The sequence below is a fragment of the Phalacrocorax carbo genome, chromosome 13, assembly GCF_963921805.1.
Source record: "Phalacrocorax carbo chromosome 13, bPhaCar2.1, whole genome shotgun sequence".
NCBI classification, from domain to species: Eukaryota; Metazoa; Chordata; class Aves; order Suliformes; family Phalacrocoracidae; genus Phalacrocorax; species Phalacrocorax carbo.
In genome coordinates, this window is record NC_087525.1 from 8,757,413 (window position 1) to 8,773,494 (window position 16,082).

General features: G+C 44.6%; 1 protein-coding gene across 2 annotated transcripts; it reads right to left on the minus strand.

Moving 5' to 3' along the window:
- Positions 1-320: 320 nt before the first annotated feature.
- CDK1 (cyclin dependent kinase 1) lies at positions 321-10,210 on the minus strand. 2 transcript variants are annotated; one of them, XM_064464764.1, is made up of 8 exons: positions 10,119-10,210; positions 9,008-9,058; positions 7,382-7,538; positions 6,150-6,273; positions 5,583-5,753; positions 4,854-5,017; positions 4,579-4,720; positions 321-665 (listed from the first exon to the last, which is right to left on the minus strand). In XM_064464764.1, the coding sequence occupies exons 2-8, from the start codon at positions 9,042-9,044 to the stop codon at positions 552-554; spliced, it is 909 nt and encodes a 302-aa protein (XP_064320834.1). In that variant the 5' UTR covers positions 9,045-9,058; positions 10,119-10,210; the 3' UTR covers positions 321-551. The 2 variants fall into 2 exon arrangements, with proteins under 2 accessions (XP_064320834.1, XP_064320835.1); XM_064464765.1 differs by lacking the exon at positions 10,119-10,210 and adding an exon at positions 10,077-10,082.
- Between the last annotated feature and the right edge of the window lie 5,872 nt (positions 10,211-16,082).

Genomic DNA, 16,082 nt, shown 5'->3' on the forward strand with positions numbered 1-16,082 from the left:
CTTCAAAAACTCAAACCCTAAAATGAGCTTGGCCATCTACTCGGCTTTAGTAATGTGCAAATCTTCCGTTCAAAACACTTCATTTACACGTCCTTTGGCATGTTGATTGCCATGCTCAAGTAAAATGTTAAAGTGACATTATACTGGAACAACTCAAACTTCAGAGGAATTTCCTGTCATATCTTCCTATCATATCGAGAAGAGCAATTTAGTAGTTTAGAGTACCCACTTTTTTTAGACAAGTGACACCTCAGCAGCACACTTCAAAGAAAACAGAATCCTTTTGTAGGGCAGCCACAGCCTGGAAATAAGTTCAGCCCTTCACAGATTTAAAGCTTTATTTATAGGAAGTTCACTGCATTAACGGCAGCAATATTTGCATTGTATTTGAATTCCACACTAATAGGTTAATATTTACATTTAGAAAACACTTAAACCAAAACAGACTAAAAACACAGCCACAGTTTTAAAGCAGACAAACATACAAGTTACAGACTCTATAATAAAAGCAATCACAATTATTTCATTCTGGTTGATTTAGTCCAAAGGTCTTATTTCTTAATCAGATTAGCAGGAAGAGTGGATTTGTCCAAGTCATCAAAATATGGATGGTTCAAGGCCATTTTGCCAGAAATTCTTTTTGAAGGATCATAGATCAACATTTTCTGGAAGAAAAAGGAAACATATTTACCCCCTCATGAAATGGGGAACTCAAATTATGTTAAATAAGTAGATATTTAACCACAGTAATAATTAAGTAACCATAAAGGTAAGTTCTTCCTCTATGTTCCACATTTTCTCATAGAGGGAGAGGTCGTTTCCACCTGTAAGTCAGTAGCAGGTCAGTAGTAACGCGTCATGTCTCAGAAAGCGAAGAGACATTTATTCTCCCATGCAATAACCAAGCCCATGCACGTGTCGCGGTACCATATGCACCAAACTAAATCCAGAACCAGGCACCAAGTGGCAACAGTTATCAGTCCCTTAGCTGAGAAGCCCAGACATTAACAAGCTGTTAATGCCCAAAACGCTTACAAGGGCAAGCAGTCCTGTGCTTCTTTCATTAAGCTGACATTGAAGAAACTGATGTCAGATTGCTTCTACTCAGCTTGGTGCAGCTGTTCATGGTTCAAATATTAACAGAGCGACCACTCTGTTGCAGAAGCCAAACAGGAAAGCAGTATAACAAGCAGGTACAACTGAAGAAACCTTCAAGCTTGAAAACTTGAGTTCCTTTGCAGTAAGAACTTCAAGTGACAACACCATTAATAAAGTCAATGAGAGCAAACAGAGGGGGTGCCATAGCCACTAAAATGGCCCCAGAGCTTTCTAGAACTGGCAAGATTTGTTTTGCTGTGTTTTTTAAAAAAAAAAAAAGGCAGCAGCATCTACAGTTTGTTTCATACAGCCAGGGGCCAAAAAGAAGAAAGGAATGAAGCATTTAGCAGAGTTCTCTACTAGACGTAAAACTAGTGAAGTCTCCACAAAGCCTTTTTGTTTTTATTTCTCCTTACTAAAGGAAAGTACATTTCAAATTGAGGTGACCAGGATTTTACCAGGTGCTTCTCCCCCATCCCCACAAATTTATCTTCTGGAAAGAAAGAGCTTAACCAGTATTACTCTGCCCAGTGTTCAGTCTTGACATTTAACTATCCTTAGACTTCATCCTACAGGGAGTCTTCCAAGTTGATTTAAACCACTGAATTTGCATTTATATTCTCTGAACTCCTGCCAAATGCAACACTATCTCTAGATTTAACCTTGTATGTCTAATTTTACCTTAAGCGACATGTTCCCATTAGCTATACCCCAGAACAACAGTATCTTATAGATAATACTGATGTCAAAGGTTCTCTTAAAATTGACTTAGACAAAAAAGGGCAAATTTCTCTGAAAAAGGGATCCTGTGACATGGAGACTACAGCACATCAGCTGATAGATTACATGACTGTTTCTTCTCTGAGCAGTCTGGAACTTAGTTTTTCCTGAAACTTAGTGTCTAATAGACCAAAACCTTTGATGACAGCCATTAAGTGCTTTGAAATGCTGGCCAGAGAAATCATTCAGCTTATGAAGGTCTTAAGTTTGCAGCCTCGCTCAAGCAATTGGTCTTAACACAAAAAATATGTAACCCCTTTTCAAAGACGGCTATTTTAGTAATAGTCTATAGAAGGAAAATTTAACATTTTCATTGACACATCTGAGCTTGTGCCCTAGAATGAAACATTCAGTTTTGTTGCCTTTAAAGTTTTATTACTGCTTCAGGCTTAAAATTGCCATAGGATACTTAAATAGATTCCAGATGCCTAAGAATTCAGCCATACCACGCATTAACGGGAAGCTAAAATTTCAACATTTATTAATTTAAGGTAGAACTATACAAGATTTTACAGGATTTAATATGCTTTATTAAATCCCATTATTAACACCATTTGAGGAACTAGTAATTTTTTTTGCCTATTAGCCACAGCCCAAGACATACGTTTTATAGATGTGGCTTCATTGTAAGCTCAGAGGAGTGCTTAGCAGGCCAGTTACATGATTGTATCAACATTCAATTGCCTGTTCAATTGATTTTAGTTTGTAAATACAATCAGTAACAATTCTACTTCAAACTGATTTAACAATGATGCTGTCAGTGGACACAGAGGAATTATTCCCAGCTTAAGTCAGTTATCTCTGTAAAACAATACCGCTACAAGGTTCAGAGAACTTTCCAAAACAACTACATGTTTAGGTTGTTCAGGTTGTCAGTCTGAACCATGGCTCTGTTCTCACACAGAAGTATTGTGAGAAACTCTGGTCATTTGAACTTCTTGGGTAACACCGCTTCAGAATGTTTTGCCACAGCCATACCAACAGAGGTAATGAACTACTTTGCGACTGCTTAAAAACGTGAGCCAGCTACCCAGGTAATGCTGTACAAGGTTCTCTTTGTACCAAGATGGTTCTGAAGTTTCAGCTTATCTTAAGACAGAGAGCACCCACCCCACACCCCCATATACAAGTCTGCACTGTATAAATGCATCTTTAGGACAAGTCACCAAGGTACTTTCTAATACTTAGGTACATCTAAGATCACACCTAAGATATGATCTAAACTAGTTGGCAGTGGCAGCGCGTGAACTGGAAGAGCACTAAATGGAAATGCCTGATGACGAGCTTGTCAAATAAAGGCTTTACCCCATGCAAACTACAGGCTTGGGGAGGAGTGGCCGGAGAGCTGCCGGGCAGAGAAAGACCTTGGGGTGCTGGCTGACAGCCGGCTGGGCATGAGCCAGCAGTGCCCAGGTGGCCAAGGAGGCCACCAGCATCCTGGCTTGTATCAGCAATAGCGTGGCCAGCAGGAGCAGGGCAGGGATGGGGCCCCTGTGCTGGGCACTGGTGAGGCCACACCTTGAATATTGTGTTCAGTTTTGGGCCCCTCAGTACAAGAGGGACATTGAGGTGCTGGAGCATGTCCAGAGAAGGGCAGTGAAGCTGGTGAAGGGTCTGGAGAGCAAGTCTGATGAGGAGCAGCTGAGGGACCTGGGCGGGGGTTAGCCTGGAGGAGGCTGAGGTGGGACCTTATTGCTCTCTACAACTGCCTGAAAGGAGGTTGTAGCGAGGTGGGTGTTGGTCTCTTCTCCCAATTAACAAGCAATAGGACCTGAAGAAATGTCCTCAAGCTGTGCCAGGGGAGGTTTAGATTGAATATTAGGAAAAATTTCTTCCCTGAAAAAGTGGTCAGGCATTGGAAAAGGCTGCCCAGAGAGGTGGTGGAGTCACCGTCCCTGGAGGTGTTCAAAAAAATGTGTAGATGTGGCACTTCAGGGCATGGTTTAGGAGTCCTGGGGGTGTTAGGTTGACAGTTGGACTTGATGATCTTGGAGGTCTTTTCCAACCTTAATGATTCTGTGATTCTTAGTGTGGTAGTTCAACTGCGTGGCCAGAGAAATAAAGCAAACTCACACCAGACACAAAATATACCAATTAAAAGTTAATCCACCACAGCCAAAAAACCTTAACTTGAAACTTAAAGGCAATTGAGACAGACACTACAGACTTGAACTAAGCCCCTGGCTTCAAAGCTCATCAATAATTCAGCTGTTTCCATCATTGTTTATTCGGTTACAACCACCATGAAAGCTTAACCAAGATGAGCCCACCAAGATTAATCCACATGTTACCATAAGAGAAGAACGTTTCCAACCAGATTAGCAGTCGTACAGCCGCATCATAAGTAGTGCTGGCACCAGGACAGTGACAGCTAGTGTGTGTGTAGCAATCTTCACTTAGACCTAGTTTGTAAAAGCTCATCCTCACTTTTGAGTTGTGCCTGGCTTCTTAGTATAAAAAAGCTGAGGCATAATTGCTTAATGAGAAGTTGTCTAGTCACCTATTATTTATTAAATAGGTGAGTCAATGTCACACAAGGTGTCAGTTCTACAAGAACAACAGCCCATACCACTGCCAATAGCATGAAGATCTCCATATCTTCATTCTAGCCAAGACTGATTAGTATAGCTTTATGCATTCTAGAGTATTGGAAACTACCTGTTCAGTTTCTTAAGCAGCAGTTTAAGAAAGCCTACTTACAGACAGCAGATCGAGTCCATCTTCATCTAAGTTTTTAACATGTGCTCCCAGGCTGCCGGGTTTCCATTTTGGGAATGTGTTTTTATAGTCTTGCAGGGATTCCACTTCAGGCCACACCTCATTGTTGGGGGTACCTAAAGCTCTGTGCAAACATAAGCAAAATACTGAGCAGTTTAGTCTGAAATCTGCATGCGCTACTCTGGTTTTAGTAAGACATGCGCAGCACTGTTGTGCAGTGCTGCACAAGGAGCAAGGAAAGGTTCAGCCTGACATACCTGAAGATTCTGAAGAGCTGGTCAATCTCAGAGTCCCCATGGAAAAGTGGCTTTTTGGTTGCCAGCTCAGCAAATATGGTACCTATACTCCACATATCTACAGGAGTAGAGTAACGAGCAGATCCTAGCAACACTTCTGGAGACCTGTACCACAGTGTCACTACCTATTGAACAAGGAAATTTTTTTATAAGTTTATAGAATAAGGTCCTTTAATGGACTGCAAGCACAACGGTTCATTCATTATTAAGCAGGTTTTTTTGGTTAAAACAATAGTTGGTGCTAGGAGTTTTAGTGAAAATACTAGTTTCAAACTTCTTTTACAGATAAGTGTAACAAACTCCATTGCAGTAGTTTTTACTGCAAGCAAAGCAGTTGCCTACACTACTTCCCAAAGGGCAGGAAGCCTTTAACACCTAGCCTTTACAACCCTCAAAAAACATAAGTACTTTGTGAAGCAAAAATGCCCTTAGGAGACAGTGAGCAGCAAGTTCTGGCCCATCTGATTCACTGTCATGGTAATAGTGGTATTCAGAAGATGCTTTAGAACCATAGAGTCACGGAGATGAAAAGCCATTCCGTAAAACAAAACCAAAATAGAACTTTATGATACTGTTAGTTGATGACTTCAAAAGCTCCATGATTCTTTTTTAGCTGTTTCATGTTCAGTTATTACCAGGAAGCTAGTAAGCATTGTCCATATCACCAAGAGGATGTTCCAACCCACTCACTTCATGAGTGTATACTCGCACTGGAATTCCAAAGGCTCGAGCCAACCCAAAGTCTGCCAGTTTAATCACTCCTTTGTCATCTATTAAGAGATTCTGAGGTTTTAAGTCTCTGTGCAGAACTCTTCTTGAATGGCAGAAGACAATACCTTGCAAGATTTGATACAAGTAACTCTGTAGAAGGGATAAAGTGGGAGAAAAAAAAAAAGAGTAACCTTTAGTACAAGTTAATGTTCTGCAACATAAAGCTGCTCCCTTACATTAACTCTCCCCATAGTATCAGGAAATGGAGATCCAAAGCATTGCAGATATTGAGTTAATATGGATCATAAAGCCACACATTAATTTTTTACTTAAGCTTAGTTTAAGGCAGTTTAATTTCAATAATTAAAAGAATTTGAAGTGGCATGTGAGAGCAAAACACACATTCATCTTATTATCCACAGCTGCTTGTTTAACCTTTCATTTCTCCTCAAGGATTTAATTATACTGAAAGTAAAAGCTGCTTATAGCTTTATAGGTCATCTTTAGATTAATTTCTCTCTTACATTAAGAAATTGTCCTCATTACCTTAACACGTGAACGATCCAAATATTGGCCAGATGGAATACTATCCAAATATTTCTTGAGATCCATGGAAAGGAATTCAAAAACGAGGTACAGTCTTGAATCCTGCATAAGAACATCCTGGAGGCTAAAAATTGAGTGTACAGTCAACTCCTTTGCAAGATGCACGGACTCACATTTTCCCGCTCAACAGGGATACAAGCTGTATTTCCAGGGTCCTGTTACAAAAGCCTTAAAAAGCTTTCAGTCTTCAAAGACTGGGTGAGTTACACTGTCATCTGGAAAATCAGCTATATCTGAAATAGTGTCAGACTGAGATAAACACCCTATATGCTTCTGCTTAAACCTACATTCCCTCATGCCTAGTATCAGACACAGGAAGTGAGAGGAAAAAATATTGCTGCCTTTAAAAAAAAGGCTGTTGGGTGTTGGTACCTAGCTTCCGTTTGAAGCTGGCTTATTACAGCAGAGCGTGAATTTCTAGGAGGGTTTAAGGGAATGTTATAATAGGAACCTAGCAGACACAGCAGGATTTGCACAGGTTATTAAGTTTCTCCTTCATCGTTACTAGATTATAAGGGCTCCTATGCCCAAGCACACATACATTGAGACGCTAGATGGCTGGAACTTGGCCAGTTTTAAGGCACACTAGAGATAAAGTATTTTGCTGCATCAAAGAGCAAGTAAATATCTTGTGGGGAAGACAATAGCTGTGATCAGTTCTACATGTCAAGTAGGCACTGGTGGAAGTTTCGCTCATAGCTCAGATGTGCCAGCTATGACAGCATTGTAACACAGCACGTTAAGTGTCTGCTACAGAACAGCAAGGAAGTGATTGATGACGGAGGCTCACGTAAGAACACTAAGGTCAGATGGTCTATTCCAAGGTGGCAGATAAAGTTCTAAACTTTACCGACTAAATTAACAGCTTCAACCAGTTTTCATGAGGCATGCTGTCTCTGTTCTGATAATAACCACTCTGAAGATAATTTATATAGATTACAAAATCAACAAAAATTTGTTAGATTCCTGGAATGGGAAGAGGCAGCATGGGGAAGTCTTAATTAGAAAACTGGCATTAACACAGGATTTGGGACTACAGCTATTTGCTGCAAAGCAGACACTGTATTAAGCAGAGTAGTTCGCACCTCACTAGAATGGTAGAAAAAAAATTTCTTCTCTGAAGGGACCTAGTGCCCTTCAAAGAGTTTAGCTAAATACCAGTATATGCATACCAGACTATATTGGGATGACGCAGCTCTTTTAATAAAGAAATTTCTCGGATAGCAGTACTTGGAACACCTTCCTCCTCACTTTCTAGACGTATTTTCTTCATAGCAACCACTTGGCCTGTGGTTTTGTGCCGACCTTTATACACAACACCATAGGTACCTGAACAAAAACACAGCGAAACACATATAGGAAATACCACTTTCAGGTACAGATAAGTCACTGCAAATAAGAATTGCTAACAAAAGCAAGAGTCCTTGCAATCAAGTATTTTTTTGTTTAATTGTTTGGCTTGATGAAGAACTACTACCTAGTTTTGGCAGTTTAACCAGGCATTAGTTTTGTTTGTTTAAAGCATGCCACATCATCATACACAGCATCATTTGTTAGGACAGGGTACTTAGTAGCCTAAGTGTGAAACTTGAATATTTGGAAGTTGTACTTGTAAAATCAGATACTATTTGAAATTCAGGTTGATTAACTTTCAGGCAAGATCACTATACCTCTTCATCCCCGAGGGTTTGTGATTTTGCCATTGATACATCCTGTTAAAAAGTTAAAGGCTTAGCTGCGAAAAAAGTAGTGCTCCCTCTGCAATCAGAGATCCGTCCACCCATTGGTCAGCCCTACAGAAATACCTCTAACACAGTCCTCAGGGCAGGAGAGAGGGTAGTGCTGTGGGTCTCAGCAGAAGCTAAAATTGGAACCAGTAGTAAATCTCAAATCAATAATCTATTTTAATCATCAGTGCGCACAGAACTAGAACCCTCAACAAACCAAGACAGCTGAATTATTCTCTTTTCACACTTCTTGAAGCATTAGTCCCTCAGATTAAGCCCAAACAAACTAGTTGCTTTCGGAAGAAAGATTCATGCACAAGGCTTCAGTTATGAATCTTTGTTGCAAGATCCAAGCCCATACACTTCACAATTACCTTAGAGAACACCTTCCTAGAGTAACATACTGCAAATTGTCAAGTCTCTATAAGGCTGAAGCATTATAAAACACACTGACTTCTACATTTAACACAGGCCGGATTTCCAGTGAAAGGGGCATTGCGTCTAACAGCTGCATCAAAGAAACCTTCTTAGAGTCTTATAGTAAATTAATTGTTAAAATTCACTTCTCTGCAGAGGTTTACAAGCTGCTCTTTCCTTTGACAAGTGTAGTAACTTGCTATAATCCAAGCAGAACGATCCACAAACCACTACTCCCCACCAGCAGCTCCAAGCAAAATAAGCGTACCGCACAGTAACACTTCAGGAGCAACTGGTACTCAAATTCATACAGAAAGGAACAGAGGAGCTTCCTAAATTGAAAATCTCTTTTCAGGCCTCAGAATGTATTTCCCCCCCCCTCTTTGAGGAAAATTATACCATTCACCATCAATATGTAGGCAGATGCTTCTCAGCAATGATCGGTTGTTTCAAATAGACCATGTCATCTTCAAAAGAAGGGCAGTCTGAAAGCTTTTACATATAGAGATAATTACTGCAGTTAACCACAAGCTTATTCTGCCAGTTAGTCGAATGTCAGGAGTTCCTCCAATAGCCCGGATGTGCAGAGCTTCTATGGCACTTGATAACTCAAACTGTGGAGGCATTACAGGGCTGATGGTTCTCCATACTTACCTTCCCCAATCTTCTCTATTTTTGTGTAGGCATCCATTGCTATGGTTATTCCTGAAACAAACAGCAAAGAAAAAAACAAAAGTCACAAGGATGAATAGCTGCTCTCCTGAACACAGCCAAGTTACTGGAATAACGCCAGGTCTTTGGAAGCTAGCTTTGCCTCGCATGAATAGGACATAATGTGGAGCACTTACCATCCTCCTCAACAAAAACACAGGTTTTTATTCACGGTTCCAACTAGAAAAACTACATCCCAAAGCATGATTAGGCATCAACTCAAAGAAGAGAGATGCTTTTGTGAAGAAAGCTCCTCCAAGCAACTGAAAAGAAATCACACCCTACTGATCAGTTGTATGTAGTTACTCGTTAGCAGGAATCCTACTCCCTAAAAGCCACAAGGTTTGACGTTAGCAGCGCAAGGCACCCGCAGCCCCGTGCCATCCGGGAGGCGCGCAGCGCAGGCTTCAGAGCTAAACCCAAACCACGTTAGGGGCACACGGTGCCCGGCGGCGCCTCACACCTTCCGTCCTGCTCCTGGCCAGCCTCCCCGGGCTGAGCCTCAGCACCCGCGCTGCGAGGTAAGGCGCGGGGCCGGGGCCGTTTCCGACCGCCGGCAGCCGCCGCGCACGCGAGGGCGGGCGGCCCCCGGGCCCCCAGCCGCGGCCAGGAGCGGGCTGCGCTGCCGCCCCGGGCCAGCCCCTGCCCCGCTCCCGCGGGTCGCGGCGCCCAGCAGCCGCCCCCGGCGAAGGGAGAAGCCCCCGGAGGGCATCCCGCCTCCCGCCCGCTCCAGCTGCCACGGGCGGCGCTGCCCCCGCCGGGAACGGACAGGGGGCCCCGCGCACGGCCCCGCTGGGGAGCGGGACTCCCCCGGCCGCCCGAGCGACGGCTGAGCACGGCAGGAGCGCCGGAGGGACCGACCCGAGGCCGGGCGGGGCGCGGCGGCCCCAGCCCCGCCGTTGGGGAGATCAACACCCCCGTCCCCTCACACCGCTGCCGTTACGCGGCCCCGCACAACGAAGGCGGCAGAAAAGCGGGACTCCAGCCCCTCAGCGGGGCCAGCGCGGCGTACCCGGGCTGAAGCCCCCCCTCACAGCCCCCCGCTCCCCCTCACCTCCGCCGCCGCCGCTCGCCGCCGCAATGGACGTCCCTGGCCCGGCTGAGGGGAGGGCGGCACCAGTGCATTCGAACCGGCCGCGCGCCGCCGCGCTCCGCCAATAGCGCCGCGCCGAGATGATTCAAAGCGGCCAATCAGCTCGCGCCGCTCCAGCCGCGCCAAAGCGGGCCCGAAAGGCGGATACCTTCCCTCCGCCGGGGAACCGGCGCGGCCAGGCGCGGCAAGCTGGGGGCGCCGAGGGCGTCCGCTTGGTTGGCGGCCCGTGCGGGCGGGCGCGTGGGTCCCTATAGCCCATAGTCTTTTTGCCCAAAGGGCGAAAGACGAGGGTCTTCGTGCAATGGGTTGTACTGGGACCGCACTAACAGGTAAACTGGTTGCTGCTCAAGCTACATATCAGGCTCTTTGCATGGCGTGGGCAAAGTAATTGTATTTGGGTCAAGCTAGGCTTGTGGCTGCAGCTGCTCCTTTTGGTCAAGTAAGTCTTTTAGGTCCTGATGCCGCGGCCGGCCAAAGCGTGAATTCCTTATTTCTGGCTACAAAGGTGTCGGTCTGTGAAGTACTGCTGGGACTTTTGATGCACACATTAATAAAAGTTTATTGGGTAACTTAATTCCCCAGAAGCCAGGACATATGCCTGTAGGTGAATTCAAGTTTTGTATTGCTGCTTCCAGATTAAGAACAATTAGTCCTTCTGTCTGAAAGAAGGGTTGGGAATGTAATTAGAGAAGCACCTGTGGGCTTTGCTCAGGTGGTGCTCTGGCAGTTGCAACCTCCCTCCATCAGTACCTGGGGAAGTTGTAACGCAATGCACTTCTATTTAAAAAAAAAAAAAAAAAGCCTGGGAAAACATTATTCCAAACATCGCAATGTTGGGTTGCTTAGAAACTTCAATGCTAAATAGATTTGCAAAGCAAACGTGTTCCTAATTTTACAGGCGTCCCTCCCCTACAGGATAGTTTCACCGAGGATTCTGCGGTGCCGCTGACCCGCCCTGGCACCCGTTTCTCATCAGCACCGACAGTCCTGGGCCAACACGCTCCTGTAGAAGCCTATGGTCCCTGCAGGAGTGAGACACAAGCACCGCTCTGCATTATTGAAGTAACTGCATTTTTTGATTACTTCATTGCACTGGTTTACAACATCCACGAAGGACGGCATTGCTGCTCCCCTTAAATGTGAGCGGGGCGGGCCGCTGTACACAAACATGTACGGCGTCTCCCCTAGGAGCGTTTCGTTGGGAGGGTGATTCCAGGAGGCAGGACTGTTTAGGGTGCACGTCCTTCTTCTCTTCCCCAGCCCATGGCAAAGGCAAGAGGCAGCTTGTCCAGCTCCTCCCCCCAACACACACACACGTCAGGGGTAAAAATCCTCCACTTTCCCCTCCCTCCTGGGGAATTTTTGCAGCATACGCTGCGCATGCTCACAGGTTTCTGTTTACTTTGAATTGTGTATTCCCAGCACTTGCTGGAGATTTACCTGCCTAGAACAAGGCTTTTGTATCTCTGGGAAATCCCAGATGGCAATACTACCTCACAGCTCGTGCAATTCATTAGGAAGAGTCTGACGTGCTCTGCCTGGCACAGCCTCAGAGAAACTCTTCCCTATGTGTGTAACAAGCCCAACACAGGCAGGACAGCGGAGGCTCGGTCATGCACATGGACGGGCTGCACAGCTCAGGCAAAGTGTCCGTGACGTGTCCCTCGGGCCTGGCTCTGCACGGGCAGCACCGTCAGGCTGTGCATGCTCCGCAGCTTGGGGGGGGCTGCTTTCTATAGCCAGCACAGGACCGGAGCTACGGCTGCTGACTCTGCCGGACCAATCCTTGTCCACCTTAGCCAGGTGGCCAAAGTCCACCTTTTCCTTGACATAAAAAGAAAACATGTCCTGGAAATCCCAGACATATGGTAAGCTTAGTGAATTTGGGTGTGTGTGCAAGAGTTAGCAGTATCGTAAGCACTTAGTACTATAAATTAATATATTAGAATATAGATTACTTTCAGACACAGTATATTTTATATATACTGAATACACTGATCTGAATTTTCTTGAAAGCAACATTTGCTTTTTTCTGGTTTTACCCAGTTTTAGTTTAAATATACACAAATATTTCTTAGTTGTGCTGATACAGTCAATTCTGTTGGACACTAACCATTCATTCTCAGCGTGCTCACTCAAATTCTTTGAGAATATGTCTTTCTCCATATATCCCATTGCTTCATGAGTTTTGAGCGGCAGGAGGCAGCGGTAGGAAGGCGGGTCAAAGGAGAACTGCTATTGTGCAGAAGCCTGGTAGCCTTATTTCTGATTCACACACGAGGAGACCGCTCCCCGAGCCAGCGGCAGCCAACGCCGCGATCTGTGCAAGGCGACGGTCCCCTTCGCTGGTGCCAGAGATAAGTTTAGCCTTTTCTGATACCTTTAGAAAGAACCTAGGAGGCGGATGGCTTTGAGGTCTGTCTGATTGCTGTTGCACTCGACGCCCAGCGTGACTGCCCCTGCCTTCAGGTCTGCTCCTGCGACTCTGCCTCAGCGCACAAATTGTGCTGGCTTAATCGCAGGTAAGCAGCCCAGGGAAATTATTTTGCCGCCGTCTCCATGTTTGGTGGACTAGCAGCTGTGTACCAACACCTTATAGCAACGGAGAATGCCGTTGTCTGCAGTGGTTTCCTTCAAGGACAGCGGAGGTCGCCTTGCCCTTAGCGCGTGCTGAGAGTGCTCAGTGGCCGTGATGGGCATTGACCAAAAGCAGCTCACGCCAGTTTCAGCTTGTCCCTGTCGCTTCACAGCACTGTTGTGCACGGCATAACTCCGCGTGCACCGACAGAGGTGCTCTGCTCCGTGCCCACACTCCCCACCCTCGCTTTCTCTGTCCCTCTCTGTTCAGCAGTAAGCTCCAGCCCGCTTGCCTATAAGGCAGAGTGCATGTAAGTATAGACCTGTCATGGCATTAATTTGCCAAATATCAGTCTGACAGTTCTGCTTACCTAACGTTTTTCTCCCTCTCGCTGTTGTCTGCGTATCCTTAGGATATAACTCGTGTGTCCTTTCTGACTGGATAGTGCTAATCTTGGGTTGATCATCGCTTCAGACATGGCAGTAGCTAATGATACTGCTTGAGGCGAGTGATATGACTACATTTGTATTGACTTTTGTGTTTGAAGGGATTTACTGTTCTGCTTGAAGGAATAGTAGCAGTGAGCCTGCTGACAACCGAGTCACAGACGGACAGCGACATACAGATGTGGGAATCCCTAGGATTGCTGCTCCCCTTTACAGCAAAACATGGATCCAAGTGCAAAACCGAGGGAAAAAGCAAAGGTCCACCTTGACATTATGACATCAATTACCATTTTATTTATATAAATGGGGAAAGGGCACGTATATTAAAACCTCTTTGGCATCCCAAACTTCCACTTGCTTGAACTGCAGTGCTATTTGTGCAAGACATAGGATCAGACCTACGATGCCAAGCTCGGATTATAGTATTACAGTTGTATTCGCAGCTAAGAACCCAGTGTAATACTCTGAACAACTCCTTCTATGCTGAGTAGAGGGCAGCTGCAAGAGTCAATATCGCCTTGTCTTTTGTATATTAATTATATTCTCCTCAGCAATAACATCACTGTAAGGAAGAGAGAAATTGTATTCTGCCTTTTACATAATGATGTGATTAAAAAAGGTCAACTGGTTTGTGAATACCAGTGAGGGTATCTAATAGGTTGTGTTTGCTGTACTCAGAAGCAGATAAATACAAACATTGATTGGCTTATTTTAATATTTATTAAAAACAAAAGATTATTGTGCTAGTATGACCATGCAAAAGTACAGTAGGAGAGATTTAGTACCATTTAGGAAAGCAAGATAATATTAGAGGGATGATAGCTCATGTCATGTACTTAACCTGTTAAATGCCTCTTGTTATGCAGGACAGTTTCCACTACGAAGAAACATGGAGAACTCCTCTGCTGCTCTTATCCTGTGTTAGCATTTTGACAGGATGCCAGAAAGGAAAAAGCTCCTGAGAACTGTTTGAAAATAAAGCAGAAGGATGGAAGCTGCTAAGAAAAAAGAATTAAATTGTCACTGTCTCCTGAAAGCATGAATATAAATATTTAAAATGTATTTAAAGTACTTGAATTTAGGCTCAACTTATTTTTAAGTATAATTTTTTGTAGCATGTACTAAACCACTTTACCTAAAAAACCCCAAACATTGATACGATTACAATATGCAAATACCATAAACCATCCTCTCATTTTAAATAATGGAATTGTAGGTAGAAGGAAACGTCAGTGTGGTAGTTATTTGTGGGCTTGTATCTTCCTGGAGGAAACCTTGGCTGAATTTGAAATCAGGGGAGGTTTTACCATGAACTTTGCCGCAGCAGCACACGAAGAGGAGCGAGCCGAGAGCGCGGTGCGCAGGGAGCTTGTGAGAGGGAAGAGAAGGATGTGCAGAGGCCCCGGCGACCACATTGGGGTTGGCCTCCAGAGGCTGAAATGTGATCCCTGGCTGTAGAGTCTGAAACCTTCCCTCAGCTCTGGCTTTGGTGAACTGCTGTCCCATAGCAGCGAGTGCTTCACTGCAGCTCTTCCTTCATCGTGGGACACACAGCTGGTTACATACGAACCTCTAGAGAAATATCTACAAACACCCAACCTGGATTTTATTTTAATAATTGTAATTACATGAGAAAGGTGAACAGGGCATATGTACCGAGCCAGGGAAAACAAAGGAAAAAAAAAAGGCACCTTTTGTTTCTCTAGAGCATCTGGGCAAAAGTCCAGGCTCCACCAAAGCCACTGGCAAAACTCCCATTAACTTCAGTTGGGCAAAGCTTTCACTCCTGACCCCTGTCAAGGCAACCTTAGGAAAAGGTCGCTGCTTCCTGGTGTTAGCTTTTGCATTTCATGTGGCTTACAAGCCCAGAAGCAAAATGGCAGAACCCAATAAACTGCGTTTTAACTGCTGTTTGGATGTACAAGAGCAGGGGAGGTACATTTGGAGTTCAGCTCTCGGCCCTGATGCAGGCAGTCCCCCGTGGCTGGACGAGGCTGGTTTTGAGGTAAATGCAGAGGGCTGGTTTAGCAAAGCCCTCCTGCTGAACACGGCAACCTCCAGCCCCATTCCCTTAGGCTTTGTTCAAATTTAAGGCCTGGTCAGTATAGCCTTAGAGATATAACTCTATCAGCAACCTTCCTCAGGTGGAGACAATTCCGTTAGTTTAAAATCTGTTCTATTTCGACAAATAACACTCTTTTTTCCAACTACCTCAGGTTTTCTCTGTGCTCCTTATCTGTTTATCTTTTTTCTTCTTATAACAACTACTGGCTTCTGTGCTCTGTCAGATCAAATGCACTGCAACAGCACATTTAAATTCCAAGCCTCCATTAGGGAAGCCTGACCTGAAACCTCTCCTGAAGTAAGGGAACTTTTTCTTCCCTCCGGGTATCATTCCAGGTGCCAAAAAAGAAGGTATACTTTTCCAGGTGAGAATGTAGATGAGACAAAAGAGGTATGCAAGCCTTTGGAAACGGACTCTGGATTTACATGTATGCATCACGCTTGAATTTGTTTAAGAATTCTTCTTCCTATCAGCGTGGGAGTAGAATTACAAAACACTTAATTTCAATTAAAAATTATTTTTTTCCTTAAGGTGTTATTTCCTTGTACAATCTCCAAATTCTATTTAAGTCTTTATAATTTTCCTCCCCAAAGAGCGATGGAAGGTGGTATGAAATGATGGCGTGGTGTGCGAGTTGTACAAAAATAGTGTGTGGCCCAGCCACAGAGCTGCTAATTGCCACTGCCAGCAATAGTGCTGCTTGTTGGAAAACATGACCAGCCTTGCTTCACGCTTTCTTATAGCCAATGTGGAGTTTGTGATCCTTCCCCCCTCCCCAGATCTCCTCTGGCTCCCAGTTCCCTGAGTGGGCTGAGGAAATGAGTCACATCCAAAAT

Coding starts and splice junctions, on each gene's coding strand:
- CDK1 (XM_064464764.1), bottom strand. CDS start 9,044: ATGGATGCCTACACAAAAATAGAGAAGATTGGGGAAG. Junction 7,539..9,007: donor AATAGAGAAGATTGGGGAAG/GTAAGTATGGAG, acceptor GTTTTTGTTCAG/GTACCTATGGTGTTGTGTAT. Junction 666..4,578: donor ATGGACTCGATCTGCTGTCT/GTAAGTAGGCTT, acceptor TTTTTCTTCCAG/AAAATGTTGATCTATGATCC.